Source organism: Balaenoptera borealis, assembly GCF_965194805.1.
Source record: "Balaenoptera borealis genome assembly, chromosome: 3".
Taxonomy (NCBI): domain Eukaryota; kingdom Metazoa; phylum Chordata; class Mammalia; order Artiodactyla; family Balaenopteridae; genus Balaenoptera; species Balaenoptera borealis.
Genome location: NC_138866.1, coordinates 148,244,324 through 148,259,956, shown reverse-complemented (window position 1 = coordinate 148,259,956; position 15,633 = coordinate 148,244,324). Strand labels below are relative to the sequence as shown.

The 15,633-nt window shown below is 42.1% G+C and overlaps 1 protein-coding gene across 9 annotated transcripts in view; it reads left to right on the top strand.

Annotated features, from left to right (window-relative positions):
- The first annotated feature begins 1,406 nt into the window (after window positions 1–1,406).
- The window catches only part of SEC11A (SEC11 homolog A, signal peptidase complex subunit), a 55,287-nt gene continuing 41,060 nt past the window's right edge, over window positions 1,407–15,633 (top strand). For 2 of the 9 annotated variants that reach the window (XM_082388430.1, XM_082388435.1), the window contains exon 1: window positions 1,479–1,650. In XM_082388430.1, coding sequence (XP_082244556.1) covers window positions 1,600–1,650 — 51 coding nt within the window. In that variant the 5' untranslated portion in view covers window positions 1,479–1,599. Of the gene's footprint in view, window positions 1,651–9,742; window positions 9,886–10,848; window positions 10,872–15,633 lie in introns of those variants that run through there. The other 7 variants (XM_082388434.1, XM_082388437.1, XM_082388431.1 and 4 more) reach the window with 7 other exon arrangements.

Sequence of the window (15,633 nt, the reverse complement as noted above, 5' to 3'; positions counted from 1 at the left end):
GATAGTACAAAGAGTTCCAGTGCTATTTCCTCACTCAGCTTCCCCTGGTGTGAGATAATCAATATTTTGAAAAAGAAAGAAATAATAGCCAGAGACCAGTTCCAGTTTTTCTTGTCCTAGGTGTTAGGAGCTTCTGCCAGTCAAAGCAAAGACTATTTATATGCAGACGTGCCTGACTTAAAATGGTTTGACTTACAACTTTTATATTACTTTAACCATGGTGTGAAAGTGATACGCATTCACTAGAAAGTGTACTTCTTTTCCCAGTATGATACTCTCTTCTGATGGTGAGCAGCAGCAGCAGCAGCAGCAAGCCACAGCTCCCAGTCAGCCACATGAGCACAGATGGCAAACAACAGTATACTTACAACCTTTTGTAGCCACACAACCATTGTCTTTCACTTTCAGTACAGTAGTCAATAAATTACATGAGATATTCAACACTTTATTATAAAATACACTTGTGTAGGACTTCCCCGGTGGTCCAGTGGTTAAGACTCCACACTTCCACTGCAGGGGGCACGGGTTCGGTCCCTGGTCCGGGAAGTTCCACATGCCCAGCAGTGCGGCAAAAAAATAAAAACAAAAAACGGTTTGCATCAGATGATTTTGTCCAACCATAGGCTAGTGTGTGCTCTGCTTGCTTAAGGTAGGCTAGGCCAAGCTACGATGTTCAGTAGATTAGGCGTATTGAATGCATTTTTGACTTACGGTATTTTCAACTTACCATGGGTTTATTGGGAGGTAAGTCAAGGAAGATCTGTATAGAGACAGAAGTCAGCGATAAGAGGGTCACATTATGGTGCCCGAGGTAACAAAACCAGGTTTTCGTCTAGTAGACAATCAGATCCTGTTAGCAAGGTCAGTTTCGGGGAGGAAGGGACTACCTCACAACCCGCACTACTGGTGGTCTCATCACACGGATGCATGGTTTGGTAGCTTTCTAATCCTACCGGGCTGTTTTCTCTCCAGCCAAGAGTTTCTTGAACTCCTGAAAGCGTCAGGCAGTGCTCTGAAAGTCACATCCTCCGCCCTTACCCAACAGCACTTATTTAAACACCTCAGCCGTCAGTTTCCCGTAGCGCAGGAGACCGGCCACAGCAGAGGAAGCAAGGCGTGGCGACACATCTAGGGCCACACCCAGACCCACGACCGGGGCTTGAACGCGCCGGCCGCTCAGGGGCCTTTTCTGCCCTCAGACTCCAGAAACACGGCTCCCTATTGGCCAGGCGTGCACCAGGGCCCGCCTTCTGGAAGTTGCAGGGCGGCCTCCTATCTAACCCCGAGTGGCGGCCTCCTTGTGGGGCCACGGGGCTGAGAGAGGGAAGTGGGCTTCTTTCTGTTCTCAGCAAACGAGGTTCGGGGTACGAGAGCCCTCTTACAGCGAGGTCAGGCCAGGAGGCTGGATTAGGATGGTCGCGAGACCCTTTGTCTGCTCGCCCCGGCGAAGGGGCGGGGCCGCGCCGGTTCCGCTCCGGAAGCGGAAGTGCGGGCACCCTGGGGTTCTGTCCAGTGAGAGCTTGGCCCGTGCGCCAGCCGTTCCTCCCGCCGGTCACATCTCGCCGTCTTTTCTGCCCGTGTGCCCTCGCCGGCCCCGCCATGCTGTCTCTAGATTTTTTGGACGATGTGCGGCGGATGAACAAGCGGCAGGTGAGGTTGGCCGCCCACTGTTCCCCTTGTCCCTTCGACGCTGCCAGTGCGGTGCCCCGCGGACCTCTGGGCCCCAGTGTGAGGGCCAGAGCGGGTCGGACGCCTGGATTATTCCATCTCTTTGTGGAGTCTGTGTACAGAGGTAGCTTTATCCGCCCCCTATTTTTAGCCGCTAGCTGATACGGGGCCTTATAAGGGCGGAGCGGGAAGCCTGGTCTTCACGTTCCATTGCCCCCTCTGAGGCAGGGAAGCCAGTGGAAACCGTAGGGCTCTTTGTAAGTGGGAGTTGGGGTTGTTTATTGTTTTAGGCTTAGTAAGGCGGCAAACTCGTGATTTCTCCAGTCGCAGCGACTTCCGATGGATTCCGGCAGCTAGGTTTAGCAGTTCACCGCTACTCTGGGATGCTCCGGAAGGCGGTTGCAAGGCCCCACAAAAGCCGTTTGGCTACTTTGAGCCCGTTACAACCTTTCTAGTACAGCTGGGTTTCAGCGGGCTGTCCTGACTTACTTGAACCACCTCCGAGTTCAGAGTTGAAACAGTTACTCTCCTTGCCCTTTAGTCCGCTTAGCATTAAGGTATACCTCAGGATCCTCGGGTATACCTCCCAGTGTTAGTGGTACAGGGATCCTGAAACTTCCATCTCCTGATTTTGTCCTTAAACCTTACTCCGTCTTGAACTTACAGATCATATTCCAAATGGTACTGGGAACACTGTTGTAATTATTTAGTCATTGGAAAAAGTTGCTCCTTTTTGTCTTCTACACCAAGTGTGTCTGTAGAGCCCACTTTTGCTTGCCTCGGACCTTTTTACAGTGTTTTGATGTTAAGAATTGTCCTGATGTCACTATTAAAGGTTTTTCTCTTGGACTTCTATTATGCACTATTTATATTTACCATTTAGGGAAGAAGATATACAACTTCCCCTTACTTCCCTTCAGACCTTAGCTAGCTCAGTGCCACCTCTTCTTAGACATGTTTCCTAATTCCTTCAGTCATAATTGATCATTTTTTTTCCCAAATTGCACAAAACGTTTCAGATTCTCACTTGTATAGTGTTTTTTCATCCATATCTGAATTTCTAGGTGCAGAGACATTGCTTTGAAGAAACTCTTCTTTTGGGCCTACTGTTTATTGTACCCTGTGCTAAGTACAATTAGAGAAATGCAAAGATAGATAAGACAGATTCTGCCTTCAAGGAGCATAAATATGTAGAAAATGACTAAGGCAAAACAATAACTATTTTGAGCTCTTGCTATGTGTGAAATGCTTTATATACCTGTGAGGTAGATAATGTTATTCCCATTATACAAGTGAAGAAAATGAGCAACCTCCCAGAGATTGTTAGGAAAGGATGTGAAGGATTGGATAGCATGGGGATGGGATGAGGGAAAGTTAGAAATGAGGTTTTACCTGCAAATAATATCTGGGGGGAAAAATTGTTACTGACTGTAGGTACCGAGAGCTAATTAGATGAAAAGAGGGAAACTAGAAGTTTCATCAAATGTCTGATTAATTTGAGTTGTAATTTTTTTTTCCTATCAGGTTCATAGAGGAATAGTTTAGTACAGTAAACTCCATCCAGGGGAATTCCCTGGTGGTCCAGTGGTTAGGATTCCGCACTTCCGCTGGATGGGGTCTGGGTTTGATCCCTGGTCGGGGAACTGAGATCCCACAAGCTGCGCGGCGTGGCCAAAAAAAAAAAAAAACAGAAAAAACAAACCTCCATCCATTTAAAGTGTATCAGTTGATAAGTTTCTACAGTTATATACACCCATTACAATCAAAATACAGAACATTTCTGTCACCCACAAGATCCCTTTGTAGTTCATTTCTTTAGCACTTGGCAACCACTGATTTGCTTTTTTGTCAGTATAGATGGGTTTGCTTTTTTAAAAAAATATTTTATTTATTTATTTATTTAGCTAGCTGCACTGGGTCTTAGTTGCTGCACACGGCATCTTCATTGCGGCATGTGGGATCTTTAGTGGCGGCATGAGGGATCTTTAGTTGTGGCATGTGGGATCTAGTTCCTCGACTAGGGATCGAACCCGGGCCCTCTGCATTGGGAGCATGGAGTCTTAGCCACTGGACCACTAGGGAAGTCCCTGGTTTGCATTTGATAGAAATGGAATCACAGAGTATGTATTCTTTTGAGCTGCAAGTTTTAATTGATTTTTAACACCTTACTCAAGACTTTTGTTTACGGTATGTAATTTTTATTTTTGTCTGCTTCACAGTTTTCAAAATTAAAGTATTTCACTACTTTCATGGCATCCAATACACTGTTGCCAGATTAATGTCTTCTCTCCTGCCCTCCAACCTTCAGTAGATCCCACTGCCTTGTAGGTTAAGTCCAAACCCCTTAGAATAGCATTTGAAGTAAGTCCCAGTCATTTTACAGTCTGCCATTTCTCACTGTTTCAGTCTTGTCCCAGTTTACTCTTCCTGCCTGTTTCATTTCACTGTGTATATGAACATTGTTCTATTCAAGCTTTGTGTACTTAACTGTCTTCAGAACTCCCCTTGTATTATTTCTGAGTCTTTGTGGAACTCCCTAGACTATTAGGTGATCTCTAAAGCCCTTTTAGCTGTTATGTACTATTCTATTTGTCTTCTCCCCTTTGCAGTGTGGCTCTTTTACTGTAGTGTCAGAGCACAGTGTTCCTGAGGCTTTTCTTAATCCATGAAGCCCTGATTTGTAGTTTGCCTGTTTCTGTGGTAAATACTTCCAACATGGTTGATTTCAAGCTGCTAACATGACATCACTGAACGTGGAATTAGGAAGAAATGTGGTAGCATGCAACTGTAATTTCCACCTTACAGGTAAAATTTTAAAAATAATCTCAAGAACACAGATAATAGTAAAATGTAGTAAAATAGTTAGAAACTGATTTAGAGTATTTATTGACTTTGTTTTTAAAGTAATTTAATTGTACTAATTTTTAATAACACTGTGTTTAACAACCAGCTTGCAAGATTCCTGAAAATTTAGCAGGTTGGCTCCAGCACACCTCTGGTTGTAGGTTAGTTTCTTGATGCCCATTGAGGTAACCTTTGTGTGCAGAAAAGCCTGTTTAGAATTCTTATATTTAAAAACATAATATTCAATTTGTAAAAGCTAAAATTTTAAAACCAAGTTCTTAAACCTTTCAGAATCAGTTTTCAAATCTTATCCTATTTAAAGTCTAGCAGCTGGTGGGATCTTAGTTTCCTAACCAGGGATTGAACCCGGGCTCCCGGCAGTGAAAGCTCCAAGTCCTAACCACTGGACCGCCAGGGAATTCCCAGGTCTAGCAAATTTTAACAATCACTTTTAAGGGCCTTTGAATATTTGGGCTAATTTATAAACAGACATCGTTGAAACATTAAATTTAACTTGTAAATTTAAAGAATTTCCTTTTTAAGAACATCGATTATTCAACAAACATCACTGCATACTTATATAATCTTTATAAATCTGGAGCTTAGGTTCTCCTAAATGTTTCAACATTTGAATATAAGATATAAATAGTAAGCTTTCTGATTAAAATAATAAATCTGGGCTTCCCTGGTGGCACAGTGGTTGAGAATCTGCCTGCCAATGCAGGGGACACGGGTTTGAGCCCTGGTCTGGGAAGATCCCACATGCCGCGGAGCAACTGGGCCCGTGAGCCACAGCTACTGAGCCTGTGCGTCTGGAGCCTGTGCTCTGCAGCGAGAGGCCGCGATAGTGAGAGCCCCACGCACCGCGATGAAGAGTGGCCCCCGCTTGCCGCAACTAGAGAAAGCCCTCGCACAGAAACGAAGACCCAACACAGCCAAAAATAAATACATAAATAAATAAATTTTTAAAAAATGGATGCCATTATTTGGCATCTATATTTAAAATAATAATAATAATAAAATAAAATAAAATAATAAATCTACAATTGATTGTACATTTTAAATTGGAATTACAAACCAGACCTATTACTTTAATATTCCAAATTCTCTTAAATTTTACAAAAACTTAAGATACCAAATATGCACAGCACCCTTAACATAAAAGTATTAATACTATACATAATTTCCTTTAAGCATTTCTGTTCTTAATTATAAATTTTCCTGGAGTGAAAAGATGCTCATTCACTAAATAAGTATGTCATGCCAAGTAATTTTTATATTACTTTCATGTGTAATTCTCTGCTTGCTGAGAATTCTTAATGATCAGAGGATATTGGCCAGCATGTGACTAGATCCATGTTTGAGCCCTGATGGGACTAATCTGACTTTCACAGAATTTGCTTTATTAGCTCCTCCTTAGGCCTTTTGCATTACTTGATTGAATTTTGCATTTCTTTGGATTTTAATTATCTGTATGTTTTCCTACCTAAATCTGAAGACCTTAGGACTTGGCATGATCCTTTCTTTTTATTTATTTATTTATTTATTTATTTTTTAATATTTTGGCTGTGCCTCGCAGCATGTGGGATCTTAGTTCCCTGACCAGGGATCGAACCCCTGCCCCCTGCAGTAGAAGTGCTGAGTCTTAACCACTGGACCGCCAGGGAAGTCCCTCTTTTTATGTTTTTCAGTCTCTTAGGATCCCTTAACTCTTTTTTTGTTTGTTTTTTAATTTATTTATTATTATTTTATATTTTGGCTGTGCTGGGTCTTCATTTTGGCACACAGGATCTTTGTTGTGGCATGTGGACTCTTAGCTGTGGCATGCATGTGGGATCTACTTCCCCAGCCAGGCATTGAACCATGGCCCCCTGCATTGGGTGTGCGGAGTCTTACCCACTGGGCCACGAGGGAAGTCCCTCACTTAACTCTTTTTAAAAATTAATTAATTAATTAATTAATTAATTAATTTATGGCTGCATTGGGTCTTCGTTGCTGCACACGCGCTTTCTCTAGTTGTGGCAAGCCGGGGCTGCTCTTTGTTGTGGTGCGCAGGCTTCTCATTGCAGTGGCTTCTCTTGTTGCAGAGCATGGGCTCTAGGTATGCGGGCTTCAGTAGTTGTGGCTCAATGGCTCTAGAGCGCAGACTCAGTAGTTGTGGCGCATGGGCTCAGTTGCTCTGCAGCATGTGGGATCTTCCCAGATCAGGGCTCGAACCCGTGTCCCCTGCATTGGCAGGTGGATTCTTAACCACTGAGCCACCAGGGAAGTCCTGCTCACTTAACTCTTAATGGCTATTGTAGTGATACCTGATTGAATTCCGGATATCTTTTGTAACTTTTTTTTAATGAATTGGCCTTCTGGTGAAGCACATAGAAGCCTAGATTTTTCCTAGACTTGGGACCTAATATGAGTAAGTGTGCTGCGAATAGGAGGTATATACAGTGCAGAGGACAGATCCATTACTTTTTTTGATTACTGAAAACTAATCTGGTCTTGTTTAGGATCAGGAAACTCTTTATCACTGGCAGGGTATCAAAATTCAGTAATAAACTGCCAAGTTTCAATGTAGAAATATCAGTCTCCATTATACACACAAGGAAATCACAAGTAAAATTATGTTAAAAACTGCACTTACTGTCCTCAAATATATTCTTCTTGAGCATCCAAAAATCATTCTTCATCCTGTATAACTTTGAGCAAATCTAGAATACAGTGCCATAGTAAGGATTAGGCATTTACTTGTTATGGCTCTTAGATACTTCATATTTTTTAGGGTTTTTTTTTTTTTTCCCCATAGTATTCTCTCTATGGATATACAGACAAGCATGATTATTTATTCTCATGCCAGATGGCACAAGCCTCCAAAAATAAAGACAAATTCCACTTAAGCAGAAATTATGACCATAACTCTTCAAAAGAGTTGTCTTTTGAGACTTCCCTGGCAGTCCAGTGGTTTAAGACTTTGTGCTTCCACTGCTGGGGGCGCAGGTTGGAACCCTGGTCGGGGAACTAAGACCCTGCATGCCACGCAGCGTAGCCAAAAAAAAAAAAAAAAAAAAAAAGAGTTGTCTTTTCTGACTTCAAGGAAGGAGGTGAGGAAGCAGAACCACTATGAATATTTTAGAATTAAGGGATTTATTATAGGAATAAGATTTTATACAACTGTAGGAGAAGCTGGATGAGTCAGGAGTCTAAAACAGAGATGCAGAATCAGAATGTCACTAACCAGTTCTTCTGTAGCACTGTTATGGGTAGATGGAAGCTTGCCATGGAATCTGGGGCTAGATTCCACATCTGGCTGATGGGAGTGGAATCACACCAAAGGAGAGTAGATGAAGTCTGTGGAAGGCTGTTGCCTCTATAGCTCGTTTCTGGATGTGGAGCAGGGGAATGCGAGGACAAACTGGATTCTGCCAGGCCTTTAATGTCTGTCTCTCACCATGTCTAACCACAATGACCTTCAGCATAATAGCAGCTGCTTCTCTTTCACCTTCTAGGTCTTGGGCAGATTTCTCTTTTGCCAAATCTAATTCAGAACCATACATGGAGGGGGGTTTGGAGAAGCCTAGTTCTAGCTAAGCCAATTTGGCAAAACTACTGTAGTTTTCAAAACTATTATAGTCTACCCTTTGTCAGCTCAGCATGTACACACCTCTTTTAATCATATTTCACTTTTCAAATAAAGATAAAAGCAAGATTATACTTCTGTCTAATATGCAGCTTACCTTTGTTTCTGTAATTGGCTACATGGTTGTAGCTGTCATCTTTCTTCTTAACCATTCCACATTCCTTTTGCTGTCAGCAAGAACCTAAGTTGGTCATAGTTTCTTGCCTTACGGCGTGACCCAAACCTTGATTATTAAAGGGTAATGTCATGAGGAGTCCTGCCTGAACTGGATTGTTATAGTTTTCACTAACTTTTATTGTAAGACATGGAAGTACTAAGAAAGGCCTCAGAGGATTCTTTATATTCCTGTATATTCACTTCCCTCATTATGTAGTAACAAACCTCTGTTTTTCTCTGATGGTCAGGGTCAATCCCCTTTGCCAGTAAGTAACCACCCCGTTCCCTGCATTTTGGTTCACTGGCATGAGTATCCCAAAGTGGCAAGGGGGCAGACTCAACTTCCAGTTTAATGGAACCACTGTGTCTCCTGGTGGAAGGAAATCTCCTTTAGGAGTGAAAACTTCTTTTTTTTGGCTGCGCTGGGCAGCTTGTGGGATCTTAGTTCCCCGAACAGGGATTGAATCCGGGCCATGGCAGTGAAAGCGCCAAGTCCTAACCACTGGACCGCCAGGGAATTCCCAGGAATGAAAACTTCTAAACCAGCAGAACCCAAAACTATGAGGCTGGGAAGCTGAAATTTCACTAGCAGATTATTAGGGGTAGTAGTGGGAGGAGTCACTTCCATTCCCACCCTTTAATTCTGGACTGGTGAATCCTACTTACAGAAGAAATTGGTTGCTGATTAAGAGCATATACCACATACTGGAGGACATTAGACATTATCCCAGCCCAACAAAGTGTTGCTGCTGTCTAGCTGGTACTCTAGCTGTCCTCAAAAGGCCATTTGTATCACTCAGAGGATAGAAACAACACCAGTAATTGAACAGGGAAAAATTAAATACAAAGAATTGTAAACTGGTAAAAGATGCTCAACCACTGAAATGTGTAAAAGAGGACTCTTAAGGTGTTCAGAAATAGCGTATGCAGAAAACAGTTATTACCTTCTAGGATAAGGGAGTGAACAAAGAAAGAACTAGCAAAATACCTCCCTCCAACCCCCTTCACCCCTTCTTAACCTGAGATGTAGACCTGTTTGGAGAGGGTGTGGCTGTCACAGGGACATGCAATGACATTTGCCAGAGCAGTGGGCTGGAGCTGGTCCATAGAAGTGGCCTGCTGGGAGGTTGAGAAATTTGCCAGAGTGTGTGTGGGCAGGAGCCAGTCTGTGATGGTCTCTGAGGTGAGTACTAGCAGACCTCCAGTACACAGATCCACTAGCTACTGGGTGAAATAAAAACACTCCATGGGAAGAGAAGCCCCTCCCACTCTCTGTCACCTTGCAGTGGCCCTGCATTGCCTTTATTAATAAAACCTAACATCATTGAGCCAACTGGAAAAGGTGCCCTTGTTTATAGGCTCAGCCTAGTAACACAAAGAAGGATGGATTTGGTGCTGAGAGACAATAAATTGATAATGCATACTGTTCCACTGTTCTTTCAGGCCAGCCATTTAAGATGATGGAGGACACAGTAAGACCAGTGAAATTCATGACGATGTGCCCACTGTTGTGCTTTAATTACCTATAAGTTACCTGGTCAGAAGCAGTGTTGTATGGAATACCATGATGTGGAATAAGGCATTCTGTAAGTTCATGGATGGTGGTTTTGACAGAAATACTGAGGACAAGGAAGATAGATCCATATACAGAGTCTATTCTAGATAGAAGAAATTGCTGCCCCTTCCATGATGGAAGTGATCCAGAATCAGGAATGGTGGCATTGTTGGTCTTTGCACTTGGCAGTCTAGGCACTCATCATTGGCTAGAACCAAATTGGTCTTGGTGAGTGAAAGTCCACATTGCTAACCTTCATCTTGGCTGCTACAGCCACTTTGATCATGAGTCCATTGGGTAAGACATGGATGGCTAGGGAAAGAGGCCGCTGACATCCACAAAACAGGTAATTTTATCCACCTGATGATTAAGATACTCTTCTGCTGAGGTAATTCTTTGGTGGGACACAAATATCTTCACATTCTAGGTACCTACTTGGAAAGCTCCATCCACATACCTTTTCCCCAAACCTCTTATCTCTAACTTTCCAGTGATGTCTCTTCCAAGTCCCTGGCCATCCAGCCAAATTGCTGGTCACTCTTGAATCAGTGTAAATCCACACCTGTGGCCATCTCTCCGTCCAGGAAAAGCAAACAATTATTGTATCACTTGCAGTTCTGCCCATGGGAGGATTTCCCTTCATCATAATCCTTTATGGTGAACGCTGAATGGGGATGTCATGGCACAGCTGTCTACTTTCAGTTGGTGCTAGATGGTTCATGTAGAACCATCATCTAAACACCAGGCCTAAAGTCTTCTTTAGTCAGCTGGTCATAGGGAACTCCGCATGGGGCAAGAGGTGTAAGCTGAGAGAGAAGAAGCAATGTAGCATGAGTAGGAGCCATGAGTATCTGAGTCACTTGCTCATACAACTTACTTGTGTCTTCAGGACCTGCTTGAGCCCAATCTTGTATATACTACTTACAATGGATGATGGAGTACTGCTGTGAATGCCCAACTTTATGACTTGGTGGATCTGGCAGCATCCAGTTCATGCTGAGGAGTTCAGGTTATATGGTAACTTGGTGATCCATGGTCTAGGGTTTAGTCTCTACTAGAATTCAGCGGCTAGCTAGAAGCTGTTACAGAGGAGGAGAATAGTTCTCCAAAGGATAGCATAGCTTTGCCCCCAAATTCAAAGACCTGAGCTGTTGTTCACCCGTAGAGGACTGCCAGAGGCTCTCCATCTGTCACAGATATTTCGGTTACCATGAGATCTTCTGGGTCTTATGGCCCAAGTGATAGAATAGCTTGTATGGGAGCTTGGACCTGTTGCACAGCCCTCCTCAAAACTGGATCAAAATTGGTTTACTAGGTTAGTAGATTGGAGTAGCACACCCAAATGAGGTATATGTTGCCTCCAAAATCCAAAGAGGTCCACTAGGCTTTAAGTTTCATAGTAGTAACAGGAACCAGATGCAGCAACTTGTTCTTCGTCTTGGAAGGGATATCTTAACATGACTGGGGCTACTGAACTCCAAGAATTTTCATGCGGATAGGAATTTCTGTGGGATTTATTTCTCACACTCTGGCCACATATGTGTTTTACCAAGGTGTCTAGGTCATGAGGTTCAACCACCCAGTCTAGTCACTGTGATATCATCAATATAGTGAACATGTTTACTCTGTGAATGCTGGGCCAATCAAGGTCCCCATGGACCTTTATGATAGAAAGCTCTAGAGCTAATTGAGCCCTCAAGTAGGCCCTGCCACCAAAAGCATACTGCTTCTAGTGGTCTTATTCCTCTTGCTACAGGAGTCCTCAGGGATAGGAAACTGTCAAAAACGCAGAATGAGCCTCTTCTAAGTTGGAATTGCTAGAAGCTGATGATTGTCTTACTAAGACAGGGAACCTAACTTTATTTTTTTTTTTAATTTATTTATTTATTTGTTTATTTATGGCTGTGTTGGATCTTCGTTCCTGTGCGAGGGCTTTCTCTAGTTGTGGCAAGCGGGGGCCACTCTTCATCGCGGTGCGCGGGCCTCTCACTATCGCGGCCTCTCTTGTTGCGGAGCACAAGCTCCAAACACGCAGGCTCAGTAGTTGTGGCTCACGGGCCCATTTGCTCCGCGGCATGTGGGATCTTCCCAGACCAGGGCTCGAACCCGTGTCTCCTGCATTGGCAGGCAGATTCTCAACCACTGCGCCACCAGGGAAGCCCCCTAACTTTATTTTAATCATCTAGACTTATTAAGAATATGTAACTTTTCGTTTTGATTGGTTATGCAGTTATTGCTACATGTAGTAGCATTGTTAAGGACTGATATTCTGCATTACAAGCTAAATTATGGTTTAAGCCTAGAATATCACTTGTAGCAAGAAATAGGAGTGGAGAGGACAGCAAGAGCCAGATCATGGAAGGCCCTGTATACTCAGAGGTTCAGAATTTATCCTATAGATAGAGAAGTTTTTGAGCAGACACCTCAATAATTTTATTTTCACTTTGCGAACAGTAATTATATATAGGTGGATGAATTAGAAGGATACAAGTCTAGAGGTAGGACTCTCAGATTGTTTCAGTAGTCTGGGTAAGAGGAGATGAGACATGAAGTAAGGCAATAGTCATAGAAATAAAGCCAATGGGATGGATGTGAGAAATGTTGGGGAGATAAAATTTAGAGGACTTGAGTGGATGGTGATACTAATCACCAAGAGAATGTGGAAGGAGGAAGAGATTTGAGGAAAAGGATTGAGTTCAGCTCTGGATGTGTTGAATTTAAGGTGTCTGTGTAACATCTAGGTGATTTTCAGTAAGTAATTGGATATACTTACCAATTGGATATAATTGGTCTGGTATGGAGAAGAGATTTGGGAGTCATCAGCATATATGTTGTAATTGAAACCATGAATAGACAAGATTGCGTGCAGAATGGAAAGAGAAAAGGGCAAAGGTTGACTCCTAGAACACTTATATTTAATGGGATGTCAGAGAAGAGGTCAGGTCAGGGTCTGAGGTCGGTGACATAGAAACCAAGGGATGAGGAAGTTAGAAGAAAGTTAATCAAGTGCCAAGTGACTCAGAAAGACAAGGTAGTTAAAATAAGTTCATGAACTCCCTCTTCCGGGTTTTTTTTTTTAACTTATTGATTGACTGATTGATTGATTAATGGCTGTGTTGGGTCTTCGTTGCTGCACGCAGGCTTTCTCTAGTTGCAGTGAGCCAGGGCTACTCTTCGTTGCGGTGCACAGGCTTCTCATTGCAGTGGCTTCTCTTGTTGCAGAGCACGGGCTCTAGGCACGTGGGCTTCGGTAGTTGTGACGCATGGGCTTAGTTGCTCCATGGCATGTGGGATCTTCCTGGACCAGGGCTCGAACCCATGTCCCCTGCATTGGCAGGCAGATTCTTAACTACTGCGCCACCAGGGAAGTCCCCCTCTTCTTGGTTTTTAATGAATAGTTTAAATAGGTAATATATTTACATTGTTCTCCCCAGCCCCCACAAAAAAGTGAGAGTAACTTTTTCCTGTAGTCTCACCAGCATTGTGTGTTTTCAGACTTTTAGATCTTCGCCATTCTAATAAATGAAAAGTAGTATCTCAGGACAGTCTTACTTTGTATTTCCCTCATTTTCAGTTTGGTTGAACATATTTTCATATGATTTTGAAGTTGTTTTTATTTCATTTTCCGTGAACTAGCAGTTCATAATCCTTTGCCTATTTTCCTTTTGGATTGTTGTTATTGATTTCTAGGAGCTCTTTATAGGAAGATTAGTCTTTTGTCGTATATATTGTAAATATTTCTCCCAGTTTGTCTTTTGATTTAGCTTATGGTATAATTTGCCATGCATAGTTGTCGGATTTTTTTGGTTATTTGCTCTTTTATTTTGTTTTGGGTAGTCAAATTTACCCATCTTTTCTTCATGGCTTCTGGATTTCAGGTCAGTTTAAAAAACCTCCTTTACTTCAAGGCCTTTCCTACTTTGTTTTCTTCTATTACTTTTGTGAATATATGCTTTAAAAAAAACAGCTTTATTGGGGTATAAAGTATAAAATTCACCCATTTTAAGTGTGTAATTCATGTTTTTTAGTAAATTTATAGGGTTGTGCACCTATCACCACAATCCAGTTTTAGAACATTTCCATCATCCCTGAAAGATACTTCGTGCATTTTTACAGTCAATGCCTGTTTCCACTCACAGCCCCAGACAACCACTAATCTGCTTTGTATCTCTATGATTTGCCTTTACTAGACATTTTATTTTTTTATTTTATTTTTATCAACAGTTAGCTTTTATTAAATCATTTTATATAAATGGAATCCTATAAAAATGTAGTCATTTGTAGCTGGTTGCTTGCTTGCTGGCTTTTTATTTTTGGCTGTGTTGGGTCTTCATTGCTGCACGCGGGCTTTCTCTAGTTGCGGCGAGCGGGGACTACTCTTCGTTGAGGTGTGCGGGGCTTCTCATTGCAGTGGCTTCTGTTGTTGTGGAGCACAGGCTCTAGGTGTGCAGGCTTCAGTATTTGCAGCACATGGCCTCAGTAGCTACAGCACGCAGGCCCTAGAGCGCACAGGCTTCAGTAGTTGTGGTGCATGGGCTCAGTAGTTGTGGCTTGCAGGCTGTAGGGCGCAGGCTCAGTAGCTGTGGGGCATGGGCTTCGTTGCTTCGCGCATGTGGGATCTTCCCGGACCAGGGATCGAACCCATCTCCCCTGCATTGGCAGGCGGATTCTTAACCACTGTGCCACCAGGGAAGTCCCTGATTGCTTTCATTTCACATGATTTTTTTAAATTGTGGTAAAATACACATAACAAAATTTTCTATCCTAACCATTTTTTAAACTTTATTATTTATTTATTTTTTTAGTGGAAATGTCGTTGATCAGAATGTTGTGTTTGTTGAGGTGTATAGCAAAGTGATTCAGTTATACACATATATATATGTATCTATTCTTTTTCAGATTCTTTTCCATTATAGGTTATTATGAGATATTGAATATAGTTCCCAGTGCTATACAGTAGGTCCTTGTTGTATCTTAACCATTTTTTCCTTGTTGTATCTTAACCATTTTTTAAGCATAGAGTTCAGTAGTGTTAAGTACATTCACATTGTTGAACAACCCGTCTCTAGGACTCTTTTTATCTTGCAAAATTAGAACTCTGTACTCATTAAAAAACTCCCCATTCTCCCCTTCCCCCAGCCCCTAGAAACTACCACCGTACTTTCTGTCTCTGTGAATTCGGCTTTTATTGATTTTTTTCTCATTATTTGTTTTCTGTTTCACTGATTTCTGCTCTAAACTTTATTTCCTTCCTTGGTTACTTTGTGTTTAGTTTGCTATATTTTCTAGTTTCTTAAAGTGGAATCTTGGGTTATTGGGTTAAGGTCTTTCTTTTCGAATATATGTATTTAAAGCTATAAATTTCTCTCCAAGCAGTACTTTAGCTACTACAGAATTTTTGACACGTTGTGTTTGTTTACACTCGGTTCAAAATATTTTGTAATTTCCCTGTGGTTCCTCTTTGAACCATGGGTTATTTGGGAAAAAATGTTTATAAGTATGTATTTGCGGGTTTTTGAAATTTCTCTCCAGTGCTGATTTCTAATTTAATTCTATTGTAGTTGAAGAAAATAGTTTGTATGATTACAATCTTTTAAAATTGAGTCCCCTTTTAAAATTTGCCTAGAGCCTGGTCTCTGGAGAATGTTTCATGTTTGTTTGAAAAGAATGTGTATTCTGCTGTGTGGGGTGGAGTGTCCTATAGATGTTTAGTTGGCTGAGGTATTCAAGTTTTCTATATCCTTGCTGATTTTCTGTCTTATTCTATCAACTATTAAGA